The 15340-nt window shown below is 37.4% G+C and overlaps 1 protein-coding gene across 1 annotated transcript in view; it reads right to left on the bottom strand.

The window, feature by feature from the left end:
* ADAMTS19 (ADAM metallopeptidase with thrombospondin type 1 motif 19) overlaps positions 1–15340 on the bottom strand; it is a 256769-nt gene that overhangs the window by 72157 nt on the left and 169272 nt on the right. Inside the window, exons 14-15 of the mRNA XM_045075551.1 lie at positions 9479–9606; positions 5560–5680 (exon numbers count right to left, since the gene is read on the bottom strand). Coding sequence (XP_044931486.1) covers positions 5560–5680; positions 9479–9606 — 249 coding nt within the window. The remainder of the gene's footprint in view (positions 1–5559; positions 5681–9478; positions 9607–15340) is intronic.

Raw genomic sequence — 15340 nt, forward strand, 5'->3', positions numbered from 1 at the left:
GGTATGTGCTTTGGTGAGTGCTGTGAAGTGTGTAAACCTGGTGATTCACAGACCTGTACCCCTGGGGATAAAAATATATGTTTATAAAAAATAAAAAATTTAAAAAAAAAAAGAAAGCTTCACCAAAAAATAAACAGATGAACCATCTCTGAAGAATGGGCAGGATTTGGATATGTATAGAAAAAGTATGAGTTTGCTGTATGAAAGGGAAAGTAAGAGACTCAGTAATATTTTTAGTAGCATGTCAATAAAATAATTCTGTCAGAAAGAGGAGATGTTAGAATATGTCTCTGCTAAAGAGGGTTTTAATGCATGCCCAATACACTGAAGTGATTCATGTGAACAATGTCTTGGGAAAGCTTTTTAAATTAAATTAAATTAATTTATTTATTTGACACAGAGAGAGAGAGAGAGAGAGATATCAATCACAAGTAGGTAGAAAGGCAGGCAGAGAGAGAGGGGAAAGCAGGCTCCCCGCTGAGCAGACTGCCCTAGGAAGGGTTTGATCTCAGGACCCTGAGATCATGACCTGAGCCAAAGGCAGAGGCTCAACCCACTGAGCCATCCAGGCACCCCTGGCTTGGAGAAGCTTTATCTGACAGCAGTATTCAGGATGCCTGGGGATATAGTTGTACATAACAGTTACCAGGAAGCTAATGTAAAAATCCCAGGAATATGAGAGGCTAAGGAAGAAAGACTATAGGGCCCTGTGAAGAAAAAAAAAAAAAAAAATTCTGAACTTGATAACCAGTAGAAAGTGGGGAAATAAACACTGAACACAAATGCATTCTTCTTACTTCTGTGAGAATGCAGCCATAGTTTGTAAGAACATGGAAGTCAGGTTTTGGTAGTAATCTGATAAGTTTGACTTTGCAATTTGCACTTAATAAAACTACGTAACACATTAGTAAAAATATCTGCTAAGAACTGTGGAACTTCTGGAACTCCAGACAAAAACAGGTGAGGGGAGTACTTTTGTGAGGCAGTAATATCAGCCATGGAAGTAACTGGAGAAAACGAAGAGAAGGACTCAACCTAGGACAGCCATAGTTTTCAACAGGCTGAAAATAAAAAAGAATCCAGAGAAGGAATCATCACAAGAAGATGGAGATCTGACTGTTTTGGTGAGATGGAATCCTATGGATTGGATTATCTCTAACAGAGCCGTTGGTCAGTGGTGTCAAAAGCTATACAATAATCAAAGAGAAAGGTGACAACGGATAGCCCATCAGGTTACAATCAAGAGGTGACTGTTCATCTCTGAGCAAAGGAATTTAGTGAAGTATTTGGAGATGATGTTAAATTTCAGGATGTTAAGAAAGAAGAGTCTAGAGAGAGAGAGAAATGGAGTAACTGTCAATTCCTATTTGGGTTTAGCAGTAAACTCAGGAGTTTGCTGTGCATTAGGACACCAATTATATCTAAAGTTCATAGATTCATCTGGAGCAATTCTCTATTACTCAGCTGGAATGGCTTAAAGGACAGATTAGTTAGACTGAGTTTAAAGAAGAAAGGGAGGGAGAGAAATACTGAGCGAAGACATTTGAAGTCTTAGCCATAGTCAATGACTGGGGGGCCTAAATAGTTTTCAATAATTAAATCACTTAGCACAATTAAGAATGCACTTTTGGGCAAGTTTTGATTTAAATTCCAGTTAGTTAACATATATTTAAATCAGTGAATACGAGGGTGGCCATTGCCAAGTTTAGCAGTTTATGAATAAAGTCTGTGATGTCAATGTCGTAAATTTGATCCTCATGTTGGATAGTTGGTTTTGTACACAGAAACATCCTACTTGGGGCACCTGGGTGGCTCAGTGGGTTAGGCATCTGCCTTTGGCTCGGGTCATGATCCCAGGGTCCTGGGATCGAGCCCCACATCGGGCTCTCTGCTCAGCAGGGAGCCTGCTTCCACCCTCTCTCTGCCTGCCTCTCTGCCTACTTTAGATCTCTGTCTGTCAAATAAAGAAATAAAATCTTAGGAAAAAAAAAAAAAAAAGAAACATCCTACTTAACAGAGATCCCGTTCTTAAGCAGACCTCTTAAAATTCCAACAGCAGTCATTATCTTCATGATAGTAATAATGATAAATTTCACATTTTGAACAGTTGCTATGTGCTAGACACTATTATAGGCAATTGACATAAATTTTTCATTTAATTGTAATGATAACATCCATGGTAGATACTACATTTCTCACTTGATAGATGAGAAAATAAAGGTAGAGGGAAGAAAAAAAATACCATTTTCAAGACTGCTTTGTCAGTAATTAGCTGACTTCAGAGCTGTCTGATTCTACCATGGGCTTCTAGCTATGACCCGCTGTTTCTATTTCATAAAATAGAATACGTAACAGTATAACTCTCCTCCTTCTGTGCCAAACATACAAACAAAAAGTCTAAGAGCATGTGTTTCTTATACAGGATCAGTATCATCATCTCTTCCATTAAGAATAACACATTTGGGGCACCTGTGTGGCTCAGTGGGCTAAGCCTCTGTCTTTGGCTCTGGTCATGATCTCAGAGTCCTGGGATTGAGCCCTACATTGGGCTCTCTGCTCAGCAGGGAGCCTGCTTCCCTCTCTCTCTCTGCCTGCCTCTCTGCTTACTTGTGAGCTCTCTCTCTCTCTCTGTCAAATAAATAAATAAAATCTTTAAAAAAGAGTAACAGATTTTATGCTCATTTCTTCCTAGTGTATATGGTTAGCTATCTAATTCCACAACCAGCCAAAAATACAATTTATCTTTAAAAATTCCTTTAAAAACTTATCCTGCAGCTAGGCAAGTTGAAATGAAAGACATAATCAATGCACTAAGAAAAAAAAACCCTCCTCAAGCTTATTTTCTAGCTCCAACAAAAATGATTTAGCAAACTCTAAGTAGAGCACAGGGACTGAAAACACCCACATGTGTCTGCACATGTGTTGCTCATACAATATATACAGTGAGCATGGCCAACTGGACCAAAGAAGCCTTCAATTTCTTCAAGAAATTCTAGGAAGCCCATAAACTATAAGGATAAAATTGTCTCCAGAGAAACATTCTTAAGTCACAAGGAGAGGAAGCCCATGATATAATTAAGGACTTACACAGGTTTTTGTTCTTTAAACTCGCTAAAAAATAATGTTTTGTTATTAATTATGTTAATAAGTATTAATGGATCACACACTATGCTGGTCATTTGTAATATGGTGTTAAATAAAAGTAGTAATGAGATTTGTCTGGATTCATCTTTTAAAGACTAGTGGGGAAAGAGAGACGAGGAAATGTAAACCTAACAAATGTGATTAGAGCCTCTCTAGGTATGACACAAATATGGTATCCTTAACCAACTTGTTAGTGATGGGAGGTAGAGTTTGCCCAGTGCTCACTGAAGAAGGGCCATTTGAACTGAGATCTAAGTGGTGTCTAGAAATGAGCCAGTGAAGGTAAGAGAAAGCTCACAGAACCATATTTTTAAATACAAGATGCCAGAGGGAGCATGGTGAGTTTGAGCATCTATAAGAAATCTAGAAACAAAAGGAATGCTGGTGTGAGATGATGCTGGAAAGACAGGTAGAAACAACACCATGCAGGATCTTATGGTCCAAGCTAACAATTCTGGTCTCTTCACTGAGAGTCACGTGAAACTAGCATAGAGTTGAAAGGAAAAAAGCAACATTATTAGTCTCCGATAATCCCAGTATCTTAGGCGTCTCAGACATTTTCCAAATAATAGCTTCCATTAACATGAATTACCTGTAGAAAATGAACAAATGAACAAAAGTGAAATCAAAGTGCAATAAAAACAAAGGTTTGAACTAGAAATCTGGGGGAAAACGTACCCACACAAATGCAGTCAGACGAAAAGCATCACTAATTTTTAAACTGGCATTTCTGCTTTCTATGCTTAGTGGAAAAACAAACTGTTACTACAACGAAATAAAGATGTTAGTTCTGAATGTATACCAGTAATCTTCAGTGAACTGTTTCCATGCATACTAAATAACCATGCAAGAATATTCTTTAAAAAATTCTTGTATCTTTAAAAAATCTTTGTTCTTTCAGACTTCATTTGAACTTCTATACTGTAAGCCCCCCTCTGCTGCAATCATCCTGTAAAGCTCATTATAATTGTACTTCTTAGTTGAAAGTCTGAAAGGCTATTATGGCAAAGTATGACTTTTCTAAATGAGTACTGGTGGATTTTGACTTGTAGGACCTGTCACATTTTTCACAGCTTTGGAGGTTGAGATTTTGATCTGCAATTTACCCTGGGCTTCAGTTCTTTTTAGGCTTCAAAATCTTCAAGCTCACTTATCTTTTATTCAGCTGGGGCCCAGCAAAAGTTTATATTCAGCTTTAGAGGGCTGTGTCTACATTTGTTTTTCTGAAGGCCTCTTGTATCTAGAATGAACTCAGTTTTCTTAATTATTCAGACAAAAATGGATCACTGTTTGTATTCAAACTAAAACATTCTTTGGTCTCGGATTTTTTTGATATTTGAAAGAATTTAAAATGGGAAAAAACTGAGGAATATAATAGAAGCATACTAATAATGATGAAAATATAATCATAAATACTAAAGATAGTTGAGAAGACATCCAGGTAAGATGCTAATGTAAATGTCTGCTTACTCCCAGTGTTTTCTACTGGATAGGTGTTTTCTACATAGAAAGCAAACCCGTGGGTTGTTATATGTCAGTACAACAAACCTATCACTTTTTGTTGTGGGTACTTTAAAACTCACACTACGTGGATCTTTCATGGTCATTTCATTCTCACATCCCTGGAGTACCAGTATTTTTTTTTTTAATATCTTATTTATTTATTTGACAGACAGAGATCACAAGTAGGCAGAGAGGCAGGCAGAGAGAGAGGAGGAAGCAGGTTCCCTACAGAGCAGAGAGCCCGATGTGGGGCTCGATCCCAGGACCCTGGGATCATGACCTGAGCCGAAGGCAGAGGCTTTAACCCACTGAGCCATCCAGGCGCCCCAGTACCAGTATTTTAAATAAGGATACAAGAGAGGAGAGGATGACTTACCACTATTAATATATCTGGAACTTTATCCTACATTTCCTGACTCTCCCTGTTATCGTTTTCATTATGCTACACTGCTACAGACTCTATTTCCAAAATTGCATTCCTTCAAATTGAATGAAAACATTAAGGAAAAACAAACAAAACTGAAAGCTGAAAACCTGAAGACTGATACTCTCAATATAGCTGCTCCAGGCTGTTACAAATCATTATTCTCCATTAGATATCATGCTTCACATTGGAGAATAAGGTCTGAAGAAACCTGATAACATTAGCGAATGCAAATTAGATTATTCCCTTTCTGCTCCAATATATTAAATGCATAACAGATGACTTCATATTTACATTAATGGGACACGGGCTCTGGTTCCTGTCACATGTATCATATGTCATCACAAAAAAATCACTCAATCCCCATTACAAAAGTCTTCAATTAGGGAGTAAGAACTGTGATTTCTAAGTCAACTGCAGTGTAATCTCTCCGTTCCCAAAGACTGTTAGGATTAGTAATTCTGAAAAAATTTTTAAAAAATAATTACCTGCTCCTCTAGTATGATTAAAATCCCCTTTAATGATTTTGCATGATTTTCCATTGCCGTTGCACACACCACAGTGATCTTCCCTGGCGAGAGAACCTAATAAACCATCGCAGCCAACTTTCTGTAACAAGAGATTGACAGTAGACCATAAAGTGAGCTTTTTTCCCCCTCCCTTTTTCTTTTTTTAATCACTAATTTAGAACAAACCTATTATCTCCAGACTAGACATATTGAATTGACAGATTAGTAAAAGGTCACATTCTCTGGTGCAAACTAATAGAGCAAGCTCATGTCAAATGATGTCGTCAATAAAGTGACCAAATAGCAGGACAGTGATGAGGGTATTTTTCCCATATTAAGAATTAAATGGTAACCTAAAGCAATTTGGAAAAACGTGATTGGGACAAGTTCAATTTATATAAAACCCAAAGGAAATCACATTTCTATTAAATACAATATTATTAATCGACTTCATCCTACTTAACATAGAACAGATACACTTTGTTATGTGGAAGACTTCACTTCTTAAGGTGGTTGCAAAGCAAAGTCTGATATTAAATATTAACTTTGTGAAAATCAAATGTGAATGTTTATTTTCACTACAATTCACAAATCAGCTTCTATCCCCATCTTCTTTGGCATCCGGCACATGAATGTGGGGAAGGCCGCTTACGACACACGGACCCATGGCTGCTGTAAGAAAATATGAACAGTGGGGAAACGCATTTTAATTTGATTCCAAAAGAATTATGTTAATATGAATTTTCTGGGATAAAATCACTGACTCTTTTCAAGGGATTAATTTTGGTCTCCCATTGATGTTCAGAAAATATGCTAATAATTTGCAAAGTTGTACAGACTCAAAGGGCAGAATTTAGTATGTCAGTATTGTCAGAACTAAATGGCATGATTATTCCATTACCCTTAATCAAGGAGTTGCGAGAGAGATTGATGATAACACCCATTTGTAAGGTTACAGTTATTTTAGAGGAATTTTTAACATCTTAAATAAAACATGAACAAAAACAGAGTCTTTTTCTGTAGTTGGTGTTCAGGTGAGGAAAGTAAGCAGATTATAAAATGCAGCTGTGTGATGAATATTCTGAGAAAGCCAAAATCACATTAAACCTGCATAATAGAGCATCCTTTCCTTTTATCAAGGGGGATCTATCAGTGTCAGAAGTTTGATCTGCAAATCAAAGCTTATTCAGGGAGAAATAAAGAGAATGTCACAGATGAAAGAGGTGGCCACCATAGGAAGTTCTCCAAACACAACAAATGTACAGAAGGGCTCACTAAGCAGCAGCCATAAAAAGACCTGAAAAAAAATTCTTTCATTTATGTACAATTGAGGAAAAAATTATGGTAGCGTTTAGAGTGGTTTTGAAATGATAAACACAACTCTAATGCTCTATCCCTAGCTTTTTTCTTGGCAAATACAGCAAGCTCAATGAACAATAGTTAAATGACTGAAAAAATTAGTACCTACTAATTTATTAGTTATTTCCAATCCTTGTAACCAGGATATGACAAGTCTGTAAACCTACAATAAAAGCCAAGGATAGACATGATGTCATGGCTCAACAATCATGCATTTTAAAAATAAGAATAAGAGATTAAAAAAAAAATTGTAACCGATAGTTTCAAGTATCCATACTTATCACAGCACACCCACATATCTCCAAAAGTTGAGGATGAATGACTTTGCAAAGGCAATGTCATTGCTCTGCTGGTGGCCCCCTTTACTACCACTGGCATGTTGGAGATGGGCGGATTGCATGATAATACAGAGAAGGGCTTTTTCTATCCTTTTCCACAACAGAAATATCAGAAGCAAAATGGGTCACAAGGAGAAAGCTATCTATTTCCAAATGTCCTCCTTCAGTTTTGGTGCTGTGTATTTGTGTAGCCAAAGCTGAAAAATAGGAGCTTGCCAGAAAGAAAGAAAAAAAAAAAAGTGGCATGCTTTTAATTATATTGAAAGACTGTTTGTAGCATTTTAGTTAAAAAGCCAGCATCTTTAAGTATTCCAATTCTGTCAGAAGGCACAATCCCTTTCATGGAACTTTAATTATAACCATCAGATTCACTGAGCGCTTACGCAGAATTTTGTTGTTGTGTTTAGGGATTCTGTAAAAGATCTGGCTTACACAACACTGTGAAGTGAAAATAACAGCAAGTTAGGCTATTGCATGTGGCATATACAGTTAAGGAAACATATTTTTTGGAAGAATAAATTCATTGAAGACATGCACTAACCTGAGAGATTAACAATAACGGTGAAATAAAGTTAAAAGATTTACTTGTACAACATACAGGTCTGAAAACAAAATGTATATAGGTAAATGCTTGCAATGATTTTTTTTTTTTTACAGGAAAATGAAAAATTACATTTTAGGATACTGACAAGGTTGTTAACAAAGAAAGGAAATTAAAATGTAATTATAAGACTGTTTCTTATGCCAATGGTATTACATGATTCTGTGCTTTAAACTCTACAGCATGCTGGCAAAATATAAAATCTTAGAGCTGGGAAAGCATTTAAGTTTCATATTGTTTCCAATTTTATACCCAGAATTCCACAGGTCTCTCTTGGAATGTAGGCTGATCCACCCATACCTTGAAATTGTTTTCAAATTTGGGTGCATACCTGCAAGAGCACACGTGTGTGTGTCTGTGCACACAGATGCACAGACATGCATTTTTCTGGGAAGAAAGGAAACTTTTCATCAACTTCTCAAAGAAGCAAAATGTACAAAAAAGTCAATGACCATTGGTCTAACAACTTCATTTGATGGACTAGTTAATGTGCACATACATAGTTTAGGTGATTTTCACAAGAATATAGTTTCTTACTGGCTGTTATGGATTCAGCGTTGCGCCACTCAGATACCTCTTTTATAACCAAGGAATTTATTCCCTTCCCATGCCTACCTAGTTTATCAGCTGATGGCTCTCCCTTTGTAGAAACTGCCTAGCCTGAAGAAAACTACCTTTCCTAAGGTCCCATTCCCCTTCTGGTGCAGTCTGCAGCCAGACCCTTGTAGATGTTTGGGGTAAAAAGGCCTGGGATTCTCGCCACAAATGAGGACAATTCTAAAAAGCCATCCCAACTTCAATGCTCCTCACAGTGTGGATTGAGGTCCTGTTGGGATTGTACCATAGCCCCCTTTCTCCCTGTGCCCAACTCTGTCTTCTTCCTTCTCAACATGGATGTTGAACATGAAGACACTTGGCATTAATCTCTCTGCCTATTAATCTCCCAGGGGAAGTGAACTTGAGATAGTGGTAGAATTATAAGTAGTGACTTCAAAGTTCTAGCTTTTGATCTTCCCACTATGCTGTCCATACTTGCTCTCCTTTTCTAAAGATAAATCAAGAAACGTGCATAAATGCATGTAGTAAATAGAGATCATTTTTAAAAAGAAAGATAAGAGCAAATGAAGTGTTTAAGCATTAGAAGTACAGATCAGTTGGTTCTAATATGTTGAAAATACCATAATATTAAGTGAGTTAAAAGGACTGATTTTATATGTTTTTGCCACATGGCTCAGCCGTGGACACAAGATTTGGAGAACTGGAGTACTTGAATTTTGGGTCTGGAATATTTTGATAGAAAATTCCATTTTAGATGTGTAATATGTACATTACAGAATAAAAATCTCAGGTTCTTTGAGCTAATCATGGATTTTATAGATTATCTAGTCCAAACCCTTCATTAGACACATGATGAAAGGGAATTTCAAAGCAGATCAGATTTGCTCAAGACGATAGTTGAATCAGGACTCCATCCGCAGCTTTTGAATCTTGGTGTAGAGCTTTCTACCATCCTGTGCAGCCGCTCAAAGGAGGTAGAGCGGTCCTTCAGCTCTGTGGTCTCCCCCTCAGCACATATGGTCTCCCTTCTGGAGTATCTTACCTGACACCTGCCGTTTGCACAGACATCTAATCCCTGATAGCCACATGAAGTTCCATCCATCACTTTTTCTGACAGAAGTACAGGCTGTTCTTTCCCAATAGGAGAGCAAAACAAGGCACATGGTTTTTCTACACACAGAGTGGATTAAAAAAATGAACAAAAGTTACTCCACAAATATTTTTATCTTGTAAGCTTTATTTTTCAGGACAGTTGTTGAGTAAAAAATATAATTGATGTGAATTGAATAATGTAACTCTAGAGTAGGTATTATGAGTAGTAAATGAGAAGATGCCTGGGGAAAAAATATATGACCAATGAATATTTATCTCCTTCAGAAATACATCTTCAGATTATTTTCCAAATGTATCACTTATTATTTTCTGGCACCAAATCTCTACCACAGACAAACCAATGATTTTTGCACCCAAATATTTTACACACCACCATTTTTTTGCTCGTATCTTTTGGAATGAACTGCCCTTTATTTAAGTACATCGGAGAATTCTGGCTATTTCAGATTTACTTCGTTCATGAAGACTTTCTTGATGTGTTACTAAATTCCCATACACACATTTGTGAGTTGAAGCATTTGGCATTTTCTAATTGAAAGATGACTAAATGGAGAAAGAAGAATTTCTAAGATGAGCAATTCTCTCAAGATATTCCATTACAAGGATGTGCAGAAACGCAACACAATCCCATGAGAACATCCAGTGGAGCTCACAATTGCTGAAGGGCTAGTTAGGGCTCAACTCCCTCCATTGCTTCCTTGGAAAGCATGTCAATATATGTGATTTCTAGGGGAGGAACACCACTCTGGGTGAAGAGTTTCTGAATGGCTGGCAGTCTTCTTCAGTGCTTCATTAATCAATAAGCTAGGATGGGTAGAGTTAAAACGCTTGATTATCAGGCTCAGTCAAAATATTTTTAAAGGGCGGTTTCTATTTCTAAGCATCCTACAGAAGAACTGTAGTATTTGGTAAGACCAGTAGGTGAATTATCCAAATCTGAAACTTCAGAGCAATTTCCATGCTACATTACTACTCTGTTGGCTTGATACCAGTCAGGCCCTTTACTGTTTATTAAGCTCATATAAATAGAATGGAAAATAGTTTACAGTCTTTGACACTGATCTTCGCTTATGTCTTCAGTAAAGTTCCACGTATGCTGATGGGATTCTATAAATACCAAATAACAGCCAGAGGCATGGAAAAGGGTATCACTTTGCAAAGAGAAGACAGACAGTTAAATGAGCCTTCAGAATTGAACATTTCAAACAGTTTTCACATGTGGCTTCTGCATACTGCTCTGAACAATTCTGGGGAGTTGGAACATGGCCTTCAATGTGCATGGTTTTGAAATTTTCCTTTAAGATGCCATTATAAGCCGCAATAAAGCATTTCAGTATGCTCTCACACCTCAAAGTAGGTTATGTTTATTCAATGACTACTTACTATGTCATATCTTTGGACTTAAAAAGAGCTGCTATAATTGCAACACTTTAAAAGTGGTTATATATATGTGTGTATGTGTGTGTGTGTGTGTGTGTATTATTATGCATATGTATATATATGTACTTCTCTTTCTGGAGTGTTCATTGAAGAGAGGAGCAAACCAGATAGAAGAATAATGTGGAAAGGAGCTCGTCTAGAAAATTCCATTCATATTCCACGCAAGAATTCAGATAAAAATCTTCCTATTTCTCCTTTTACAACATATTGTCAATTCACTGTGCTTTACAGATGACATAAACATTTGATCCCAATCTTCCTTCCTGGAGTATACCCTTGAGATTGTGACATTAGAGTGATCCATGTAACATGCCAGTACTCACTTGGCAGTCAGGCTTTGTCTTGATTTAAGAGACCAGCCCTTTCCAAGATATGCATTAAACATGGATTTCGGCCAAATCTCAGCACAGTGTATGCAAAATACCTGAATGTTAAATCCATGCCTCTTTTATTTGTCCCCTAAAAATAACTTTCACTACAGCACTGATACCCTGTATTTAATTTTCCTTGCCACAGATTCATGTATTACATAAGAATAACAGAAATAGCCCCTTGCAGTTTAAGGTGTCATATGCTATGTTTTTAAAAGAATCATATATTTCACTTTCTTCCATAGTGCCAAGTAACACACAAAGACTACTGCTGTATATTTTATTTATCATACAGACTGATGTGTTTGATGGATGTGTGTTGCAAAATTATAAAGAAGACTAGCTGACTAATTATATAAATATTTATTATGGATCATTCTGATGATAAACTTGACTTTATAAGAGGTTTTAATATTTTAAATAGACCCCTCATCCAAACCTTATTTTTTTTTTTAATTTGGAGGGACCCTGTTTCCTTTCTCTTACCTCACTTCTGAATGAACAGGTTTCAAATAACTTTAATAGTACCAAACTGCACAGCCAGTTAGAGGCAGAGATAGGATTAATCCTCAGAGGATCAGATAATGATTTTCATTATTTGAGCAGTCATATCATTTCTACAACAAAAATTTATACAACAAATATATGCAACAAATATTTGTCAGAAGCTTAATATCTGCAGTCTCTCCACTAAACACAGGTAACAGAACACAGAAACATTAAAACCTGCTATAATAGGATGCTTGCGGGGGGTGCTTAGAACAAGCACATACCCAATTTGGAGGATCAGGGGGATTCTTTTTTCCTAGAGATACTAGGAAACTTGACATAAACTGAGTAAAAAAAAAAAAATCAACAGACATTTTTTTCTGATAAATAAATGGGGTGAGAGCAAGATAGAGAACAAACCTCGAGAAATAAAAGGTATTATGCCAAGAAACTGGCATGTTTACAGACCCAGATCTAAGAGAGCATGATGTATATGAGAGATGGAATGGAAGTTGGCCTGTGTGTGCTAGAGAACACAGAAGGGATTGATGGAGATGAGGTGAGAGAAGCTAAAGGGGCAGGCCACACAAACAGCCTTAGAAACCAGGCACTGATGTTTGAGATTGGTTCTGAGAGCAGTGGGACTCATGGAAGGGTATTACTTGGCAAAGTAGCTGACAGATCCAGCCTCTAGAAGGCAAGTCTGGCCAAAATGAGGACCAGGGGCTGGAGAAGACTGGTCAGAGAGAGACAGGAAGCTGTTTGAGAATCCAGGTTCAAGAGAGTGCAATCATGAGCCAACATGCTGGGAGGAGAAAGTGTTGGACCAATAGTGCTTGCAATTTGATTCCAGATGAATGGAGACTGAGGATGAATGATACTGACTAATTGAGAATGAGGTTGATCATGATGCCATTCTGTTGTGAGAGAGCATGAGAGAAGCAGATGGTAGGACCAAGAGAGAAGGAAAGGGATGTGTTGAGTCAGAAATAATGAGATGTTGAGTAGAGATATATATATATGTAACAGAAGGGTAAGTGATGAAGGGGCTCATGATGGAGAGATCTGGGTTGGAGATAAATACCAGTGTTCCTTCGCCATATAGATGATAAATAAAACCTAGTGAGAACGTAATATTATCCCAAGGAGAATGTTTAGTGAGAAGAGGGGCCAGAACAGATCAGTAGAAAATACCTGTAAGGTATATCACTCATTTACCGAGTTTATTAAGTGCCTACTCCATTCAGGTACTGTTCACAATGCTACACATACAGCAGTGCAAAAATAAGATAATCCCTGCTCTTCCAACAATTATGGGAGGAATGTAATAAATAAAAGTATTATGGAAGATGGTGATGAGTTCTGTGAAAAAAGAATAAAGCAGGGAAAGAAAAGGCACTGAGTTACTATTTAACAAAAGACCTGAAGGAGGTGAGAGAATGAAGGCTACGGATATCTGAAGACAGTGTTACAGCAAGGAAAGGAAGACCAAGACACTAGGACTTATTCTAGGAAGACCAAGGGAGCCAATGTGGCTAAAAGGGTAATGGGGAATAGTGGAGATGAAATCTGAGAGTAGGAAGAAGCAAGGTGGCAGAGCTCCTTAAGGTCTTCCCCTTAGAAGGAATGAATATGGACTTTCAGTGAATTGGAAAGGTACTAGAGGCTTTCAAATGGAAGAATAACAGGACATGACTGAAAATTTAAATGTATCACTCTGGCTGTTGAGACTTGAGAACACAGGCATAAAGACCAGTTAGACGGCTTGCTGTAATCCCTGGGGCAGAGACGGTGGCTTGTACCAGGGGAGGAGTCCTGACAATATTGGGAAATGATCAGACTCTGCATGTACTTCAAAGATAAGTTCCCATCCATTAAAAAAGAATGAGATCTTGCCATTTGCATCAATATGGGTGAATCTAGAATATAATGCTAAGTGTAATAAGTCATAAAAAGGGAAATTCTATATGATTTACTCAAATACGGAATTTAAGAAACAAAACAAATTAACAAAGAAAAAAGAGACTAACCAAAAAACAGACTCTTAACCCTACAGAACAAACTGATGGTTACCAGAGGGGAGGTGGATGAGAGAATGGGGGAAACAGGTGAAGGATATTAAGAGTACACTTGGCTTGATGAGAGCTGAGTCATGGATGGAAATGCTGAATCACAGTATCATACACTCGAAACTAACATAACACTGTGTGTTAACTACGCTGGAATTAAAGAAGATAAGGCTAGTGTCACCTTACTGATATTTTGAATGTATAGTAAAAGAAAAGAAAAAATGGCAACTCTAAGCATCTGGAAAGAAGAAGGTACCATTTATTAAGAGAATAGTGTGAACAGAGGATGGTGCTATCATGTCCTCTCAGCTTAGGAAATAGTATGTTTGGAGGCTATCAAGGGGAAGAAAACATGGCATGTTTGAGGCAGTTAAATAAGACCAAGATCTGGAGTGCAAACTGACAGGGAAATAAGGTTCTAGAGGAGACACGAGGTAAGAGAAGGGAGATTACCTCCTCATCCTCTCACTATCAAACACGTAACACCACTTATCTATAGTGGAGGAATCTGCCTTGTTATCTGGCCTTTGCCATTAGTGCTTGCATTCTCAGAAGCTTCTGTCAGTTAGATGCATTGAAATCCATCAACAATAGAATTTAGGCTGTTGATAGGCATGTTGTTGAAATGAAGGAAAAGCACAATCCAAACTGGCTAAGAGGAGAAATAAGGACAGGAGAAAATGGGGGCCTGATGGTCAGGTAAGTCAGAGAATTCATCACCATGTTTGGTACCTGCAGCTCGAACTCATAGCTCACTGACTGACTACGGGCAGGAAATATCTTAAGTAAAGAAGTTATTAAGTTATTTGTAAATAACTCTCTTTTTAAAAAAGATTTATTTATTTACTAGAGAGAGCATAAGCAGGAGCGGCAGAGAAAATCTTAAGCAGACTCCCTGCTGAGCATCGAGTCTCTGGACTATGACCTGAGCTGAAACTAAGAGTCAGGTGCTTAACCGACTGAAGCACCAAAACGCGCCCCCCCCCCCTAAACTAATTCTTAAATAATAAAGCAGCATATAGTTTTCTTAACATTCTTATTCTGAAATAATTAAAGATTTATAGGAAGTTGCAAAAATACTACAGGGATCTCATGTGCCTTATCCCCGGTTTACCCCAGTGGTTACACTTTGGTTAACTACAGAACAATAGCAAACCTAGGAAATGGACACTGATACAGGTATGTGTATACCCCTGTGCCATTTTATCACATGTGTAAATTTCACAACCACTAGCACAATCAATATATTTAAGTATTTTATCAGCACAAAGTTCTGTCTTAATGCTACCCCTTTATAGTAACACCCATCCTTTTCCCCACCACCATCCCTCTTTTGGCAACCTTTATTCTGTTTAACATCTCTACATTTTGTCATATATATGACTTCCATATATATGGAATCACAGATTATATTATATACAT

This window comes from Mustela putorius, unplaced genomic scaffold, assembly GCF_011764305.1.
Source record: "Mustela putorius furo isolate JIRA1106 unplaced genomic scaffold, ASM1176430v1.1 tig00000145_pilon_pilon_pilon, whole genome shotgun sequence".
Classification (NCBI taxonomy): domain Eukaryota; kingdom Metazoa; phylum Chordata; class Mammalia; order Carnivora; family Mustelidae; genus Mustela; species Mustela putorius.